We start from the raw sequence: 19,734 nt of genomic DNA on the forward strand, positions 1-19,734 counted from the left end.
GAACACGGTCTAGAAAAGGTGCATGGTCTGTGGCTACCTAGAATTCTCATGCTACCAGTCTTCTTTGGATCTTCTGAATTCCATCAGTTGTCACTTGCAGTATTCCTGGGTGCAGCTGCAGCCTTGAGTCTGCAGAATACTGGTGGGGAGCATAGAAGGTGGGCCTGTGACACCCAGCTAAGTTGAAGACTGAAGAACAGAACAGTCTACCTATGGACTTATTTTTAACAAACACAATGGGGCATAACAAAACACTTTCTCTGTAAATATTCTCTGAAGATGAGAAACTATGGAAAATTACCTATAGCAGCTATCAGTTTGTAGTTTCCTTTAAAAATAAACTCCATTCACCTTGGCTGGTAGCTCAGTTGCTTAGTGTTCTGATATGCTGAGGTGGTGATTTTGATCACTGTCAGGGCATATGACTCAACCAATGAATGAACAGAACAAATAAATGTCTATCTTCCTAAAAATAAAGTAAAAAAGTAAACTCCATTCACATTTTACAATCTTGGCTTTATTGAGTGCATGTCAAAATTAAGTGTGATGGTAATAGGACATGTGTAGAGCTGCCTGGCATCTGAATGCTTCTTCACTCTGCTAGGCAGATGAGTTTCCTAACAATTCTGGAGAGATCTATTGCTAACCTAGGAGTGTACCCTATAGAAATAGCCATTACACATGAAAAAAAGAAGTTTTAGTCCAAACTATTGATTTCTAGCTATGAGAATTGTTTGCGATTCCAACATAACCTGTGGGACCAGCAGGGCTGAAGAAGAGCACAAAAGTCACAGAAGGCAGAGACTGTGTGCTATCTTCCTACTTTCTGGGATATGTCACCATTTCTACCACCCATTTATACATAATACTTTTAAAAGATGACTTTTAACTCAGCTTCCTTGTAAAAAGATAAGGAAAATAAGATTTGACATACTAACTTAAATTCACACTGAAACAGCATTTAAATGAATTCTCTTCAACCACCCAGCCATTTTGCTACTTTTTGGTGAGCAGATAGTCTATGCCAGTCATTGTGAAAAAGTCTTTATTTTAAGAAAAAAGTTTAGTTAACAAAAAAAATTTCTTTTAACAAATTTCACTTAGCAAAATACACCCAAAAGGAAATCACAGTAAAGAAAGCTTTAAGTCAAGGCCTCACCAATTCCTACAGTATTAGTAATGTGTCTCAATTTTCAAAACTAACTTTTAAAAAGCTTAAACTTAACCTAAGAGATTTTAAATGAAAATAAACTAGAATGAACAAACATGAGAAATGTTCCTCTTTGAAATAGGGATCTAGCACCTTGAGTTTCCCAAAAATCTCATCTCCCCAATGTGTTCATGGTGGTATGGTGTATAAGATCCACATTTAATGTACTTAAAACTACTTGAAGTCAGGTAACATCACCCCCTGAAATATGCTACCAAATATTAAAGAAAAACCAAAAAACTGAAAACAGTTTTAGTTTACTCAATATCACATGCCAGAAGAAAGTTTGCATGAGAAAACACTGAAGAGGTAACTTTTTAATCCAGATTTCACAAACTCATGGTGCAAAATGGGTCCCCACAGCTTCTGCTAGAGTAATAAACTGCTCTTCACTGGTTGTTGGTTGCCTATGAAAAATTATAATAACTCAAATGCGTTATAAAATATAAAATTAGTCATATCCAGTCATGCTGTTCTGGCCACTGTAGCTAGCAGCTCCATAACAGCCACTCACAGATGGGCTCTCAAGGCCACTGTAAGTGGACTGGGCTGACACCCCCATGCCTTGCATCATCTGGCTGCTATATGCCCCATTGCTAGCCCCTGTTGTGGAATTCAAGAAAAGTTCTATGTATCTATGCTGCATGTTGGCCCTGTCTTTGGACATAGCTGCCACAGCTTCTTCATGAGTGGCAAACTCAACATCAGCTTCGCCCGTAACTCTTCCGTCAGGGCCAATCTCAATATGGACTCTTACAGGGTTGAGAGGAGAGAAGAAGTTGTAAATGTCATTCTCTGTAGCTTTGTACGGCAGCCCTCTCATATGGACACAGTGTCCAGTGGTGCTCTGGACAGTGAACTCGCCATCTCCATATCTGTGGTCATACACCCCGGAGAGACAGTAACTGAGGTCTCTTCCAAACATGTCAGCGGTAAAGCCATAGCCATCGCTGAGACCGCTGTACTCCTCATAGCCCCCATAGCCTGCACTGTAAGCACCAGACCTCATCCTATCCAAGCCTGCCTGCTTGACAATGCCAATGTATCTCCTGGCTGTACCTGGACGGTCATAGGGCCCTGGCCGCTGTACAGACATAAACTTCAGAGGGGGATCCGAGTAGGTCCTAACCTCTTCCTGACTGCTCTTAAACACTTCAATATACCTGTGCCCTATTCTCTCCTTGTGCTTTCCTAGAGCCTTCTCAGCTAACTCCTGTGAGGCAAACTGCACAAAGGCTTCCCCTGTAATCTTGCCTTCAGGGTCCACAGGCAATGTGATCCCATTTGGCACGATTTCCAACCCTGCGAAGAACTGAACAATTTCCTCCTTGGTGCATCCAAATGGGAGTCCTCGAAGCCGCACGAAGCCATCATTAGCAGTGTCAGCACTGTTGGGACCACTGTGCTTCAACACCCAATCCATCTCGGTTCTGTGGGACTTGAACACCTCAATGTACCGGTGTCCCATGCTTTCCCTGTCCTTTTTAAGGGCCATTTTCACGTCATCTTCGGATTCAAGTTCAACAAAAGCCTCACCACTCTGCCTGCCTTCTCTAGTGTAGATGAAATGAATGCCTGCGGACCCATCATGAATTATGCAGCCGGAGAGGAAATTCTGCACATCCTCAATAGAGCAGGACCAGGGCAGGCCACGGAGCTTGACCACAAAGCCTTCACCTCCCTCAGGGCCCAGCATCATGGACACTTGACAGGGCAGACTTCAAATAAACTCAGCTGCTGCTTTTTGTAGCTGAAAAGAAAGCAAAATCTACTTAATTCTCCCTTTCATATGTATTATATAACAAGACATGCAAATAAATACAATTTTCTCCCTTTTACAGAGAAGGCTAAGAAATTGAAACACACCAAATACACTTGAATTTAAAATTCAATTCCAGATCTTTAAGTGGGGGGTATTTAAAACTTCTAAGAGAAAAGGAGTCAATCACCACCAAACCAGTATTATATGAAATGCTGAAAGGTATTCTTTAAGAGGAAGAAAAAAGTAGACAAAAATTATGATCAACAAATATAACAAGTGAATTAAAAATCTGAGGAACAGAATAAACTGGTGAATATAATAGAATCAGGGGCAAAGAAAGGGAATGAATTGATAATTATCAGGGGGAAAAGGGTGTGAGGGGTGCAGAAAGAGACTGAATTAAAATCGTACACCTATGGATGAAGACAATGGGTGGGGGAGGTAAGGGCAGAGTGTGGGATGGGAACAGGGTGGAAGGGAGCTATGGGGGGGAAAGGAGAAACAATTATAATATGAGCAATAAAGATTAAATTAAAAAAACAAAAACAAAAAACCTGAGACTCTTTGACATTAAGTAAAAAATTGATGAACAGTCTAGTTTAAACTACAATACAGGCTAACATTTCCTTTGTAACTGGGAATAGGTGTTTTTTCCTTATAAACAATGCTGCAAGGATACAAGAGCAATGCCTTGCTGAGTCTAAGGATGATTTTTTTTTCTAGATTGTCAAACTTCTTGGGTTCATATAAAAATTATCTCCCTGGCCAGGTAGCTGTTGGTTAGAACATTGTCCCAATATGCTAAGGTTGCATGTTCCATCCCGCCAGGGTACATGCAAGAATCAACCCTCTCCCCCTCTATAATCAATTTTTTAAAAAAGTTTCAACGTTAGCCCTAGTTGGTTTGGCTCAGTGGAGAGCTTTGGCATTCAGACTGAAGGGTCCCAGGAGTTTGAATCCAGTTGAGGGCACATGCCCAGCAGAGGGCGTACACTCACTATTGATATTTCTATCTCTCTGTCAACATTAGAAACATTAACATCACATATCTTTATTTCTGCTTCATTTTGTTGGAAGGACTAAGGGGGGAAAAAATCTAATGAGGTGTTATAAAGTATTGTACATTATGGCATCTGGCAACCAGAGTTCAAGCAGAAACAGTAAAGGTCAAATCCAACTGGAAGGACAGTTTTCTAAAGAGGAACTGAACCATTATAGGGCAATATATGCATAAGAGACAATATTTTTAGTGATCAATGCTCAAAATGGGCACATACAAGAATATAGAAATTAAATGTTTCATGAAAAGTGTCATTTCACTAATAGTATATTCAGCCATTAAAATCAGTGGTGCCCTAGTCAGCTTGGCTCAGTGGATAGAGTGGGCCTGTGTACTGAAGGGTCCCAGGTTCAATTCTGGCCAATTTGATCCCCAGTAGGGAATGTACAGGAGGCATCCGATCAAAGATTCTCCACAGATCAATGATTCTCTCTCATCATTGATGTTTCTCCCTTCCTCACTGAAATCAATAAATAAAGTTTAAAAAACCAGTGGCAAGAGATGCCTTAAGAAGTGTGGGCATGGCCTAGCCTGTTTGGCTCAGTGGATAGAGCACTAGCCCTGGGACTGAAGAGTCTCTGGTTCAATTCTGGTCAAGGCATGTACCCTGGTTGCAGGCTCAATGGTCAGGCTGCGTGTGGAAGACAATCAATTGATGTCTCTCTCTCACACTGATGTCTCCCTTCCTTTACATTCTCTCTAAAAATCCAAGAGGAAATATCCTCATATGAGAAAAAACAAAAACTAGAGCATATTAGAAGAAAAATAGAGCCTTAGCTCAAATGAGTAACAAAACATCCCTCATAGAATTGAGGTATGTGCAAAATATGGACAAATATATAAAAAGAACTAAACTGGCCCAGCTGACATGGCTCAATGGTTAAGCATCAACCTAAAAACCATATGTCTGGATTGTGAGCTCCATCTCCAGTGGGGGCAAAGAGGAGGCAGCTAATCAATGAAGCACTTAACACTTATCTGTCGTTCTTTGAAATCAACACACACACACCCTAGTTTTTCATAAAACAAAACAAAATAACCCACAACTTAAAAAATAAAAGCATGATTAGGTAATCTGAGCTAAGAAATAGCAAACTGGCAATAACTGCACTAGTATCAGAGAAAACCAATTATTGACAAGTTATATTTTGATCCATAATTTAAATTCAACGCAATAATTTGAGGCCTCTGACTAAAATTCAATGAACTCATCATTACTCTCAGGTGGTCCCATTCTCCACCGTAACCATACCCTTAAGCCCTATCAATAACTCTTAACTTCAACATCCCATACCAGAATCTGTTTCTTAAACTTCTCTAAGCATAATGACTCAATCCAAAGCTGCAGAGTTCCATGTTAAGGTGATTTGATGTCACTCTTCCATTCAAAGTCTCGGTGGCCTTCCAGTAACATTAGAACAAACCAGAAGGCTAAAGGTTTCTAAGGTTTTGAAACTGTGGCCTGCCACACACTATCCACTAGCTAGTATCACCTCCAAAATTTAAAATCTTTATTCCTAAAAAAATAAAAATCTTGTTTATTCCTGTGCCTGAAATGTGCCAGGCTCCCTTGGATTTGACACACGTGGTAATTCTCTCCAAATATATTCCACTCAACCCTTTGTCTAGCTAAATCCTACTAATCCTTAAAGCCTCAGCACAAATATGCTACAGTTCCAAAAGATCTTCCTCTTGCTACAAACTACATTTTATGATTCTATGCTCCCGCAGCATAGAACACGTATTCTGGAAACAGCTGCCCCACCCTCAGGCACTGCAGGCTGAAGACCAGCAAGGGATTAATTTATAGCCATGAGGGGGAGAGGGATATATAACAATATCTTCCTCTAGAACGGGGGTTTGGGAACCTTTTTTCCTGCCATTTGAATATTTATATTATTTGAAGGCATACAAAATTAGCCTGTTCTAAATTTGGTCAAACAATTAACTCATCCCTAATGCCTTTGGGGGGGGGGGGGTGGTGCCAAACCAATGATTTCTCAGGCCTTAAAAAGGCCTGTAGGCTGGAGGCCCCTCACCCTGCTCTACAAAATGGCAGTCCAGTTAGGGTGGGAAAGACGTGAGGAAACACAAAACAGGCATTTCATAAGAATCAATTATGCAATTAAACAACCACATAAAACTATAATATTTCCACTTTTGCTTTCATAATACTCTACATGCTTATATTGTTTGAGTCAGTACTTAGGACAAAAGTTTTTCAATTTCACTTTCCTAAAAAAATTTTATGCTTGAATATAACACAAACAAAAATTACATTCCTTAAAGGGGAGTGAACTGACGATTCTTGGGGAAAAGGGGAGAGGGGGGCGTGGGAAGAGACTGAACATAAACCGTGCACCTATGGATGAGGACAACGGGGAGAGGGGAAAAGGCAGAGGGTGGGGTGGGAACCTGGTGGAGGAGAGCAATGGTGGGGGGGGGGGGGGGGGGGGGGGAGGAACATTTGTAATAATATGGACAATAAAAACTTATTTAAAAAAAAATTACATTCCTTAAATTAGCTCACCTTAAAGAACAAGGAGGGATGTCAACAGTCGGAGACACTCCTGGTAGGTCCGGAATTGTCCTAAAAAAGAGTAATGTGGCCTCAGTGCGGAGAACTCACCGGAGCAACCAGAGAACAGTGGTCCAGGCTCCTTCCTCAGAGCCTAAGAAAGTGGGGCTGGGGTCTGCCCTAATTAAAGTGCTCCCCTGCCTCGCCCTCAAGCACTTAAAAGGCTTACCTTTTCATAGGGTAATGGGGAGGATTAACTGCAAGGCAACTCCCATTTGCCTGGAGGGCACAACTCAATTCCCTCTATTTCTATATAAAACACTACCAGAAGAAAATTTAAATTTTGAGGGCGGGTGGAGCACGGAGTACTAGGGGGGGCGAGGGTTGGGCAGCTTGTCTGGGCTGGGATCAGCTCCAGAGAAAGATGGCCTGGGCTGTAATTCACAAACACCCCTGGGTGGCAGCGTGGAGACACTAAACACTTTCTTTCCCAGTTTTACTCCAAAGCTTCACTTCTTGTGACCTGACGTTAACCTTTTGATTAACTGAGGAAGAACAAGGGGAGGAAATGTTGAATGAAATACGCTTTCGATAGGAAAAACACTGCCCCCACCCACAGCCACGCGATAAGGCTGCCCGAAGGCCTGACTGGAACGTCGCTAATTTCTCTTAAATATCCATTTGCCTTGTCTTACGAGCCTCCAGTAGTAGTCACAGGAGGCACTATGCTGGCGGGGGGTTGAACAAATACAAATTGTTAGTTTAAAATGGTCTCTCTGGGCCGGGATTCGCCTTTCTAACAGACTGCCGGGCCTCCCTCAGGCTCTCCGGGTGAGCCCATCGCTACCGGTTCTACGGGATTTGCTCCGATTCCGCAGATCCAATCAGGATAAGCCGGGCGCGCCCCGCGGGCAGGGCCGGGTGGCCGATTAGGTTTATCTGCGCAGTAAACAGGGCGCTCAGGCCGCACCTCCCACCTTCTGGAAGGTTCAGGGCCGGGAACTGGCCGGCCTTCCCCGCCGTGTTCTAGGGAGGCCAGAGCACTCCCGCCCTCCTCTGTAAATTAATTTAACCCGCAGCTGGCAGCTCGCACACCCAGGTGGTCGGGAACTCCTATTTCTCAATCCCAGCCCGCGGGAGCCGCCCCTCAGCCCACACGGCTGACTTTTTTGCTGTAAAACTCACCGCTGAGGGGAGCAGGGCCGATGTCGATTTTCATCCAGCGAGCGCGATCCGCAGTCGCTCAGAAACGCAGGGGGCTCCGCGGGAACTCGGGGCGCATCTCCCGGCGGCCACCTGAAACTGAAACCGCCGGCGTGAGGACGTTAGCGCGGCGGAGGCCGCCAGCCGCCAGGGGCGCGTCCGAGCCGTTTGGGCGGGAAGCGTGGCCGCCGTCCGGGACGTGGAGCTCCGGGGAGTCCCGGGCACCGGAACTAGGAGCCAGAGCTCGCCCCGCCTCCGACCTGGTGCCCGACAGACCCCGCGGCGGAGCGGCGAGTACCGCCGGACCCCGGGGCGCCCAGCCAGCCCTGGGCGGGGTCAACGGCCGCTTCCGGGGCGGAGCGAGCTGCGCGGGGAGGGGAGCGAGCTGCGCGCGCGCGGGGACCGGAGGGGGCAGGGCGGGGAGAGCGGCTCACCCGGACGCGCGGGGGTGGGGGATGGGGTGGTGAGGGCCCGAGGCCCGAGGCTTCCCGAGCGGTGGCGGGAGGGGAGGCCGGGGTCGGAGGGCTTTCGGAGACGCCGGGAGGACGTCCCGGGCGGCGAGAGGAAGTTCTCGCGCCGGCTCCAACGGGCCTCGGGGGGGGGGGCTGCCCAGGGGGACCGAGAGAGGTCCCGGGACCCGCAGGCAGCCGGCGGCTTCCAGGGCCGGGGCGGAGCTCTCGGCCGGGAACTTCCTGGGACGGGCCGTGGGGGCTGCGGAAAGTTCCTGGGGCGGCGGAGGGAGCGTTGGGGTTGGGGGCGGCGGGGAAGAGTCTCCCCAACCGCGGGGGTGAGGGTGGCGGGTGGGGGGTCGCCCGCTCGCGGCAGCTCACCACGACTGGCCTGGGGTCCAAGTCCGGAAGGCGGCGCGCGCGGCTGCGTCCCGTAGCAGAGGCCGCGTGACTGGGAGGGCGGCGAGCGGACGCGGGTCACGGGGTGTAAAGGAGGAAGTGCCGCGGCCGGCCCGCCAACATGTCACCAATGGAAACGCGCCCTGCAGGTGCGGCCCGGGGCCCGCGGTTGGCCCGGCAGGAAGTGGGCGGGGAGAGCGGCGACGAGGAAGCCGTTCGCAGCGCAGGAGGGTGCCAGCGGGAGGAAAGTCCAGAGGCCGCGGCGGGGAGGGCCGGGGCGGGGAGGGAGAGCGGGCAGCAAGGTTAAGGGGAAGGAGAAACCGTAAAATTTAAAGGAAAAACCCATCTCCGAGCGCAGGAAGAACTTCTAGTGGCTACACCTCAGCACACCTTGTTTTGTAGTCAATACAAAACAAGTCAATAGCTGGCAGTTTTTAGAAGATTAATTTTAAAGCACGCAATTCTCAAAACTATATGCCCAATGAGCAGCTACATTTTAGAAACCTATATAAATCCTAATTCAAAGGAACACACTGGAAAACAAGGCAATTGCTGTAATGTAAGTAGCGACTTATATCAAGAATCATAAAGTAGAACTGAATAGAGACAAATGAGCCGACCCTTCAGCAAATTAGCTCCAACAAAAAAGGGGGCATTTACTCAATAAAAGGAATTTAAGAGACTTATCAAGGATTTACAATGCACGGGACATTTTTGGATCTTGATTCACACAAACTGGTGAACATTTATGGGACTGGGACAATTTATTTGAATATTGACTGGAAATTTGCTTTTAACAAGTTATTTTAGATATAATAGAATTGTAACGTTTAAAACAAAGGAATTAACATTTAGAAATGCATTTCATCTGTGGATGAAATGGTTGATGGGGAATGTAGAGAAAAACCGTCCATAATTGATAATTGTTGAGGCTGGGGGATAGAATTAAAAATCTAGCCATCCCATCAAAAGTTAAGTCACTAAAAATTCACACATCCAAGATAAGCAAAATAATATTCTGAAGAAATTTGGGGGGGGGGGAAATCTTTACAGAAATGGGTATTTTGATTGTTTCATAAGCATTTATTTCCCTTTAAGTCCTCTTCAAAGTATATCCTTTGGTAATTTAGTAGGTTGGGCATGCATTTTCTAACTTATTATATCAATACTTGCTGCATTTTAGTTTTACGAGTCTCTTTAGCTTAACTGGTTGGTGACACCGGCAAGAGCATTAATAATTGATTAATCATGATAATAGTTTCTGCCAGTGAAGGAACAACAAGTACAGAATACACCAGGGAGCCTAGCCTGTTGTGCACAAAGACAGGAGGCACCTGAAAGTACCTGTAACAGCTCCACTGAGGAGGAAAGCAGAGTGAGATCCTCCAGGGCCCTGAAGGTCTGGTTCCCTATTTTAGACTTTGATAGGGCCCCGAGTCTGATTCTCTCACATCCATGTGCTTTTCTCACATTGATGTTTCGCTGTCTTTCCCTTTCCTCCACTCTCCCTAAAAACCAATGGAAAAACATTCTCGGATGAGGATTTACAACAAAAAAGTGAAAGGATTTGTTTGAGTAACGTGCACTTACCACAGGGGTGGGGAACTTTTTTCTGCCAACGACCATAACAGTAAAAATAAAAGAATTTTTAGAGATCTACTTAAGTGTTTGTGAATGAAATAGTGTGATGGCTGGGATTTGCTTCAAAATTATCGGAGTGAAATACATGGGGATGTAGAGAAAACTGTCCATAACTGGTAATTATCGGAACTGGGTGATAGGATAAAAAGAGAAACAGACAATAAAGAAATAAATGTCTGTTAACAAATCCTGAAATGATAAAATTCTAGAAAATGAGGATTAACATTGGGGTTCTGAAGAAGTGACATTTAAATAGACCAGAAGCAATGCAGGGTAGGAAGGTGAAACTCCATTCCACCTCACCCCCACAGCCTCCAGCCCCAATAGCCCCAAGGTTTCAAAGTAGAAGTTAGAAGACCATATTAGTTTTTTATTCCTTTGTATTATTACCCTACTAATTCCCCCTGATGTTTGTTCAAATTCTTTATAATTTAAAAATCCAACCCTTTGCTAGGATGTTTTGGTGTTGGTTGTTTTGTATAAACATTTTTATTTTGTGGTCAATCCTTTTTAATCTTTATGATATTCAGTTATTATATACCTAAATTTCCCAGGGGCTCATGCCCCCTAAGTGTGAGGATTCTTACCTAATTTGCACAATATGCAAGTTCAAGATATTGATACAACATTTTAAGTATTTATTGTTATTACTACATTTTTATCCATCAAAGGACATAGTAGGTAATGATCTGTAAGCAATAGGAAAGCTGTTTTCTATTATTATCTTTAAACTATTGGACCGTTTAGTTTACTTAGAATAAATCTGAAATTAGAATACTCTACTTTTCCTAAACAGTTATCTAAAGCTGTGTTAACTAAAAAGCCAAAATAGTACAATGTGATGCCAGGTAAATTACATCTATAATACTTGCATTGAAATTAACTTAAGGGATGATTTTTTATCTAACAGAACAAGTAACCATTGCTCTCTCTGTTTAAATTTCAATTAACTTTACATAACCAAAGAGTATTAAGTAAACAATCAATATTAAAAAATTAGATTTACATTTTTTCATACTGTCTCAAAACCATGTATTTACTCTTATCGCCCTTACCTATTTGAACTAGTACATTTCAAGCACTTACTAGCCAACCACACGTAGCTACCGTGTTTCCCAGAAAATAAGACATCCTCCGAAAATAAGACCTAGTGCATGGAAAGATAAGACATCCTCCGAAAATAAGACCTAGCGCAACTTTGGGAGAAAAAATTAATATAAGACACTGTCTTATTTTCGGGGAAACAGGGTAGTACCTATCATAGTGGACACTGATCTATATAGTGATTTTCAACCCTTTTCATCTCATGGCTCACAAACTGATTTTTAAAAAAATACCGTTTCCCCGAAAATAAGACAGTGTCTTATATTAATTTTTGCTTCCAAAGGTGCGCTAGGTCTTATTTTCAAGGGATGTCTTATTTTTCCATGAAGAAGAATACGATACACATTTATTGTTATTGAAAATAAAGGAAATTTATTACCTGTATACAGTACGGTAGTACGGTAGTTGTCAACACAAACCAGACAAACTGAATCCTACAGTATCAAGAATTTACTCATTTATTCAATGACAATCATGTCATCATCTTCTGGAACATCATCATAGCAATCCAATTCCTGAATTTCCTGGTGAATTTCTTGTGACTTCATTTCTTTCAGAATCAGTGGACCAAATCTCTCATGTTTAGCAATAGTACTGTCTTCAAATGAGTACTTCTTGTCAAGGTAGCCTGCTCACAGTGCATTTGCAATGCAACTGTCAGTGATTTTCTCCCATGAATTCTTCACCCAAGTCACAACTTCTTGCAGTTTAGGTTCCAGTTTCCACGCTGATTTCTCTCCATTCTATTTTCAATGTAGTCATTAATTACCATGCGCAAATTGTCTTTGAATGGCTTGTTTATTTCAATATTAAGAGTCTGGAGACAGGCCGTCATTCCTGCGGGAATCATTATCTGATCTATTTTTCTTTGGTGAAGAAATGTGTTCATGTCTAGCAGATCTCTTTGGCTCCCTCGCATAACAAGTGGCAGCATTAAATCGACCCACTTCCTTATAACTGCTTGTGTGGTCCGGGCTTTTTCAGTTTCAAGAATAAAAACGCCCAAAACACGTTCAATCTTTTCCTTCTTGCCCTTAGAAATGATTAAAGGTGGGATTTTAGTTGCCAAAATACAGGAAACACGTGCACTTTCATAAGCAGTGGAGGGAATGCACACTAAGGAGGCACCCTGCTGTTCAATTGTTGTTTGAGATGATTGGCCCATAAACACTGCAGTTTCATCCATAGCAATCATGTTGGAAAGATTGTATTTAGAGAAGTCAGCATCATCAATAAAGGACTTGAATGCAAGTGCTTACTTAATAACTTGAGTATCTTCTAACCCAAACAATGTAGTACCGATAGTTCTTCTTAAAGACAGTTCACTTCACTGAAGGAAATTATCCAGCCAGTGTTGTGATGCTTTGAAGTCTTGGGGGCGGGGGGCACCTATGTCAAATGTTGGTGCCATTGCCAAGGGCAAATTCTTGAATCTGAGCCCTATTCACAACCAAAGCCTCTGCTTTCCTATTAATAACCCACTCACAATCAGGTCTTCCAGCTTGGAAAATAATGGTTGCCAACCTGACCCACACTTGCGCTTTTTAGCATTTCCCTTGTCCACTTGTTCAATGAGGTTACCATACTCTGCTCGCCATTTTTGGACCAACAGGATACTCAACATCTTCTCTTTGCAAAAAGCAGTAAGATTTTGGCCCCAAGAGTCTTCCACGATTCCTTTCTACAGAGTAGCTTTTTCTTTTTGCACTCATTTCTAGGGGTAAAAAAAAGGAATTGGGGTACCAAGGCGGGGGGGGAGGGGATCACTTAAAATGACACAGGGAGGATCAGAGGAGGGAATCAAATGGCACAGGAGAATCAGAGGGGAGATTACCATTTTAGTAACCCCTTTTCATCCTCCTGTGTCATTTTGATTGCCCCCTCTGATCCTCCTGTGTCATTTTAAGTGATTCCCCTCTCCCCACCCATGTACCACTGAGCACCTTCACCAGACATCTCCCTATCCCTTTATCAGACATTTACCCCCTGGGGCCTGCCACTGAGCTTGCTGGGGCCTGGATCTGGGCTGGAGCAGGGTCTGCCACTGACTGAGAACCTTCAGTCATCATGAGGGGGGCCGTGATCATCAGGTAGTGTCACCAGAGACAGACCAGCACTCACCACCTTCGCTGTGTCAGCTCTAATCCTCCTGTTCTTCTACAGGCATCTATGAAAGTCTCCTCCTCTCTCCCGCCCCATGCTCACTTCTGACTCTTGATCTCCCTCTGCTCCACCTCCACACAGCAGTGATGTCAGGACTCTGAATAACGTCACTGGTCACTGGTTGCTAGACGCCAGTTGGGACGGCCCTAGCAACCAGTTTATGGTAAATTAATTTTCATTCTGAGACAGCCTTGGGGGTGCCTTATTTTCTGGGGGATGCCTTATATTTCACCCAGAAGGAAACCTGTAAGTAGGTCTTATTTTCGGGGAAACACGGTAGGTATAATTTTGACTTATCCACACAGGACAACTATTGTTGTGTTGGCTGATGTCATTTTTTATTGACACTGTAAGGGAAAAGTGATCAGTGCCCGTGACTCCTCTCTCTCTGAAATCAATAAAAAACAACAACTATTAGACTTCCCTTGCTAAAGATAAAATCTGTTCTCGAGGGGAAAACTTAATCTCTTGTATTAATTGGTAGTACTCTCCCCCATAATGAGAAGTGATGATTCTAGCCTAAAAAATGAAGTGAGGAGGGGAGATTTTTGCTAAAGAAAATACAATTGCTAGGAAGATAATCTCCCAGTTACCCCACTCCCTAACTTTCTTGTAGTTCTATCTCCTGAAGCAAGCAGCTCTGGGGAGGGCAGAGCTGATTGGCCCATAAACACTGGAGCCAGCTAAAGGCCTCAGGAGGGCTGTGGGTCACCCTTATGGTCTCCAGGGAGAAGAACATTGCAGTGCTTGCCCACAGCCTCCTCAGAAGGTGTCCTTCAGGGAGCCTAGAGCTTCCTGCCGGGACTCCGTGGAGAGTTGTTAGCTTGTCACGTCCCATGCAGCTGCCACAGGAGTGGAGACCACTGTAGCACCTTGACTCAATGTTCGCCGCTCAGGGACCACAAAGCACACTATCCATGAGAGTGGAGAACAGAGCCAAAGGAGGGAAGGAACAGGACAATGTACCTGAGGGGCTCCCAGCACTGGGAGCGAATACTACACACAGGACAACAGCTTACAACAGCAGTTTTCAGAGCACAAGAAGTGCTAGGCAAAATCATAACATTTTAAAAGAAAAAATGAGCACTTTCAGACAACCAAATGCAGAATTAACTTTCCAGTACTAAAAATTGACTTGAAATATTTTGGGTGTATTGAGTTAATAAAAATACATTAAAACATACTAAATTAAGAGTGAGATAGGAATTTGTAATAATCATACTAGGTGAGAATTTTTTAAAGAGGAGATATACTTTCAGGGGAACCCTAAAATTAGTTTAGAATTTTTCATTTCAGCTTCGTATTACTAGCCCCCCATTAAAATAATTTTTTTTTAATCTATTGATTTTAGAGAGGGGGAGAGGAGAGAAAGATCCACTTGTTGTCCCATTTACTGTATTTTTAGGACCATAAGATGCTCCGGACCATAAGACGCACCAGTTTTTAGAGAAGGGAAATGAAGAAAAAAAGATTCTGAAACAATTAGTGTCCTAAAATATTTTATGTGCATTAAAACCCAACATCACAGTCATAAACACATGTCATCAACCCTGTAAAGTAAACAGCAGCATTTAGAACCATTTTAGAGCCGGGCAAGCACACAGAGACCACACAGAGCCGGGCAAGTAAAAAAACCTTTTTTTTTAAAGTATATGTGTAGGCTATATTTGGACCATAAGACGCAGGGACTTTTTCCTCCCACTTCTGGGGGGGAAAAAGTGCGTCTTATGGTCCGAAAAATACGGTATTTACGAATTCACTGGTTGATTCAGGTATGTGCCCCTGAACCACAACCTATTAGGACTATGTTCTAACCAACTGAGCTACCTGGTCAGGATTCCCCCCACCCCCACCGAATTATCAAACAATTTCTCTATAAATTGAGAACAGGGAAAACTTTCCTGACCATGTCTCAAAAACCATAATATGGGGGAAATAACATAAAATCTGAATACATTTAAAAAATCAACCAATGGCCAGACCGATGTGGTTCAGTGGTTGAGCATCAACCCATGAACCAGGAGGTCATAGTTCAAGTCCTGTCAGGGCACACGCCCAGGTTGTGGGCTTAGCTCGATCCCTGTTAGAGGACACGAAGAGGCAGCCACTTGATGTTTACCTCTCACATTGATGTCTCTCTATGTCTCTCTCTCCAATGAAAATACATCCTTGGGTGAGGATTAAAACAAACATTTTTTCCCAAAAAGATATAATATACCAAATATAAGATGTGCTCTTATTTTATTTTGAGTTATTACAGATATTTTAAATTTTCAAAAGCTATACACTATCTCTACTCACAAAGTTCTGTATGGGAATTTGGAGGCTGGTCAGTGGTAAATTATGTCCAATAGACAACACTAGACCAGTACTATGATCCCAACTTAATCTTTGGCTGCATGATGTTTGTGTGGATAGCAAGATCTGAATGCAAAACACAGACAGACACTGCTATCAGACACAGATGAAAACTATGCACACATTACATCAGCCATGTACTCTTATTTGAATACCAATTCAAACCTACCAGTTGTATAAAAATATTTATTAATCCTGGCTGGTATGGCTCAGTGGTTGAGCATTGACCCATGAACCAAGTTGCAGGCTTAATACCTAGTATTTTAAAATGTATTATAAAAAAGAAAGATCTGAGTCCCAGTCCCAGCTATGTCACTGAACAAGTGACTTGTCTCCTGGTCTCCATTTTCTCATTTGTAAAATGGGGATAATGGCATACCTCCTTACAGCCTGGTTATGAACGTGATTACAAAGAGTGAGTGCCAAGGCTCAGACCAAGGGGAGGTCAGGACGAAGTTACCTTTGGGGAAGGGGGTCACCCTCCCATTTCTGTAGCCCCTCCAGGCACCTACCCTGTCTCCACATTCTTCTTCACCATTTTGGCCATAAATAAGAACTAACTCTTCTACTTAATCTTTCCCCTTAAGTCAGTCAGTATTTTCACTTGAATATTTCATTTAATGGGAGTTTTGTAGCAAGCCTCAAGTGAAAACCAATCACTTGTCAAACTAAAATAACATGGAAATAACTCTAATCAATTTGCAGCAATGCATACAAGAACATGAGCTCCCCAAAGCAAGGATGGACTCACCCAACCCTGGTGAGAGAGCAATGGCCAACCTCTCCCAATATTAACTCAATTACTTTCGGGGGGAGGGAGAAAGGGTGTGAGCACACAATGAGCTCACATTTTTTGTTGCCGTTAATCCTCACCCGAGGATATTTTTTCCTTTAATATTTAGAGAGCGGTAGAGGGAGACACAGAGAAACATGAATGTACCTTCTCCCACATACTCCACCGCCTGGGATTGAGCACGCAACCCAAGTAGGTGCCTTGACCGGAATCGAACCCGCAACCCTTGAGTCCGCAAGCCGAGCTCTAACCACTGAGCCATAGGCTAGGGCATATTCACTTATTTTTAAATGAAAAAATCTTGTCTAGAAATTCGCACTGAAAACACCAGTTTTCACTGACATCCTAATACATTGTCTAAATTCAGAAACAAGTTTAACTTTTAGAAAAAGTTAACTAAAGGTGATTGTGAGAATTACGTCAACATCGGTCGTTTCGATGGCGTTTTGAATGAGAAGATCATTTGCAGTTTTCAAAGTTCTCCCAGCTCCGCCGGGTTCCGGCGCGCAGAGGCCTCCCTAACCTCGGCGTTTCCGCTTCCCTCCCTCCCCCTCCCCCGCGCGGGGCCGGGGCGCTGCTCGCGGCCTCCCCCGCCGCCCTCGGGCCGCAGTCAGTTGAGACACAGACAGGGAAGCGCGTCTGCCCGTCCCAGGCTTCACGGGAGGAAAACCGAGGGAGGCCGACCTGCGTGAGAGCCGGACCGACCGGCCCCGGGCGGCGCTTTCCCAGGCGCCCCGAGAAGGGGCAGGGGGACACCCTCTCCAGGGCTGTGCGCGCCCAACCGTTTCTACAAAGTTTAAAGAAACCAGGGACTTGTCCGGCGTCACCGGCCGCCGGGCCCCCCTCGGTGAACCACGCGGAGCCCGGGTAAGGGCCCCGAGAGCGTCCATAAGTTTCTTAGGCACAGTCAAGAATCAGCAAATATATTCAACAATACAAAGAAGTAAAAGGTAAGAAAAGAGAAACGGTCGATTAAACAAGCTTGCCCAGAAAAAGGGTGGCAAACAGGCAAAGACAACGAGACCAAAACCCAGCTAAACGCAGACACCGTACCTGTCCGGCGGGAGCCGCGCAGACGGGCGCTCCGCACACGCGCCGCACAAAGAGGAAGAAGCGCCGGCGCCGGGCCCCTAAGCCAGGCCCGCCGAGCGGGAAGGTGGGAGGGGCGGAGCCAGGCCCAGCCTCCCTGCGCTCCCCGCGCTCCCGCCCCGCGAAGGGCGGCTTCACTGAACCCTCTCCGCGGCCGCCCGGCGCTCCCCCCACCCCCACCCGGGAGTCCGCACGAGGCCCTCCTTTCCTCCATTGCCGCAGGCCGTTTCTGCGGACCCCAAACTCTACCCCGAGGTCTGGTCCCAGAGAAGAAGGCCCTAGACCTCAGGCCCACCTCTCCCAAAGCCAATCTGCTCGCCACCCCCACCCCAGATGGATATCTCGGTGTGCGGCCCTAGCCCTCGGCCCCTTGGTCCCCACCAGCAGAAGGCCCGGACTCTGGTTGGTCCCGTTTGGTGTGCGGCCCCTGACCTCAGATCCGGCCCCGTGAGACCCCAAATCTCAGCCCTGCCACCCCACCCCTAGGGGCGCTATCCCCAATGGGTCCTAGGTGTGCCCCTCAGCCTCAGACCTCTAGCCCGTCCCGGTCCTCACCTCGGGCTCCGAGTCTACGCTCCCTTTCTACTTCACATCCGGCACCTCGGTCGTCCCCCCGAGCACCTAGAGGAGGGTGGAACGCAGGACACTTGGCAGTTGTAGCGGAGGCAGTTGAGGCTTGTTTACCATCACCATGGAAACCCTGGCTGCGCGCCCTGGGCGGGGCTTCCCGAGGCCGGAGCGCCACAGGCCGAGTCCACAGCCAGCGGCCTGTGCGCAGCAGCTTCAGGAGCCGCTGCCCTCGGCCCGCGCCCCCACACCCGGAGCTGCAGCCCGGAACCCGCACCCCCACCTGCTTTTCCCCCGGCGCGACCCCTGCTCGGTTGCCCCACGGAACCCCACCTTTTCCAGGAGGACGCAACGCAGTCGTACTTCCAAGACGGAACCGGAAATACGCAGCAAGCCGCGGGGCGGGGCCTCCACGGCGGGCATCCGGGAACCGGGACCACCTAGTCGCCATTGTGTCGCGCCCGGAGCGGAGCCGGGGATTGGTCAGCCGGACGGGGCGGGGCCTGCGGCGGGGGCGGGGCGAGGAGGGGGTGTTGGGACAGCGGGAGTTGGGGCCAGCGCGCCCCAGCGCTGAGGCCCTGGAAGTACTGACAGGGGCCCCCAGTGAGACCCAAGGACCTCTGAGTTGGAAACAGCGTGAGAGAAGAGAGCCGTTTCCTGCCGAGAACACGGATGGAGGCTGCTCTGGTGGCAGAATTGAGGGGGATTAATAGATCGCTTATGAGATTAGCTCTTGGGCTAAACATCCCCAAAACCTCCCCCCCCCCCAAGGTGACCCGGAAGCCTCGGAGGGATGCGGGCTTTTCAGGCCCAGAGCACCTGAGCCCGCAGCTGGCTGGAAGGACGACCCGCCTGAGGCAGCGCAACAGATGGTTCGCGATATGTTCTAGAATTAGTGATTATTACCATTTCCTGGACACTTCATAAAGGATAAAGTCAAGGCACTCGTCACAAGTTAAGCAGAAGATTATTTAAAATCACCAGTTACATTAAGGGAATGGTTGGAGAAGTGTCAGATGATGACTGGCCAAGAAGAAGAGAGGACAGAGGAGCACAGATGTCCAAAGAAGTTTCTGAGAAAGGAAACATTGGAGAATAAGGGCAGGAAGGTGACAAAGGCAAAATTATAGAAAACTGCACCGACAAAACTCAGGGTTTTTTTTGTTTGTGTGTGTTGTGTGTGTGTGTGTGTGTGTGTGTCTTTTGTTAATCCCCACCAGGGGGTAGGAGGATATTTTTAAAATATATATATTTTGCCGGGACTGGTTTGGCTCAATGGATAGAGCGTCGGCTTGGGGACTGAAAGGTCCCGGGTTCGATTCCAGTCAAGGGCATGTACCTTGGTTGCGGGCATATCCCCAGTAGGGAGTGTGCAAGAGGCAGCTGATCGATGACTCTCTCATCGATGTTTCTAACTA

General features: G+C 45.9%; 1 protein-coding gene and 1 non-coding gene across 4 annotated transcripts; both read right to left on the reverse strand.

Moving 5' to 3' along the window:
- Positions 1–495: 495 nt before the first annotated feature.
- HNRNPF (heterogeneous nuclear ribonucleoprotein F) lies at positions 496–18,757 on the reverse strand. 3 transcript variants are annotated; one of them, XM_045582911.1, is made up of 5 exons: positions 18,650–18,757; positions 18,305–18,370; positions 7,736–7,852; positions 6,563–6,622; positions 496–2,960 (listed from the first exon to the last, which is right to left on the reverse strand). In XM_045582911.1, exon 5 carries the CDS (start codon positions 2,907–2,909, stop codon positions 1,662–1,664), a length of 1,248 nt encoding a protein of 415 aa, XP_045438867.1. In that variant the 5' UTR covers positions 2,910–2,960; positions 6,563–6,622; positions 7,736–7,852; positions 18,305–18,370; positions 18,650–18,757; the 3' UTR covers positions 496–1,661. The 3 variants fall into 3 exon arrangements, with proteins under 3 accessions (XP_045438867.1, XP_036297474.1, XP_045438868.1); XM_036441581.2 differs by lacking the exons at positions 18,305–18,370; positions 18,650–18,757 and adding an exon at positions 17,714–17,807; XM_045582912.1 differs by lacking the exons at positions 18,305–18,370; positions 18,650–18,757 and adding an exon at positions 8,584–8,714.
- LOC118721066 lies at positions 15,815–15,998 on the reverse strand. The gene has a single exon (XR_004988620.1). It is a non-coding gene; the product is annotated as a small nucleolar RNA SNORA23 (small nucleolar RNA).
- Positions 18,758–19,734: the final 977 nt, after the last annotated feature.

The sequence above is a fragment of the Pipistrellus kuhlii genome, unplaced genomic scaffold (assembly GCF_014108245.1).
Source record: "Pipistrellus kuhlii isolate mPipKuh1 unplaced genomic scaffold, mPipKuh1.p scaffold_m20_p_171, whole genome shotgun sequence".
Taxonomy (NCBI): domain Eukaryota; kingdom Metazoa; phylum Chordata; class Mammalia; order Chiroptera; family Vespertilionidae; genus Pipistrellus; species Pipistrellus kuhlii.

Coding starts and splice junctions, on each gene's coding strand:
- HNRNPF (XM_045582911.1), bottom strand. CDS start 2,909: ATGATGCTGGGCCCTGAGGGAGGTGAAGGCTTTGTGGTCAAGCTCCGT.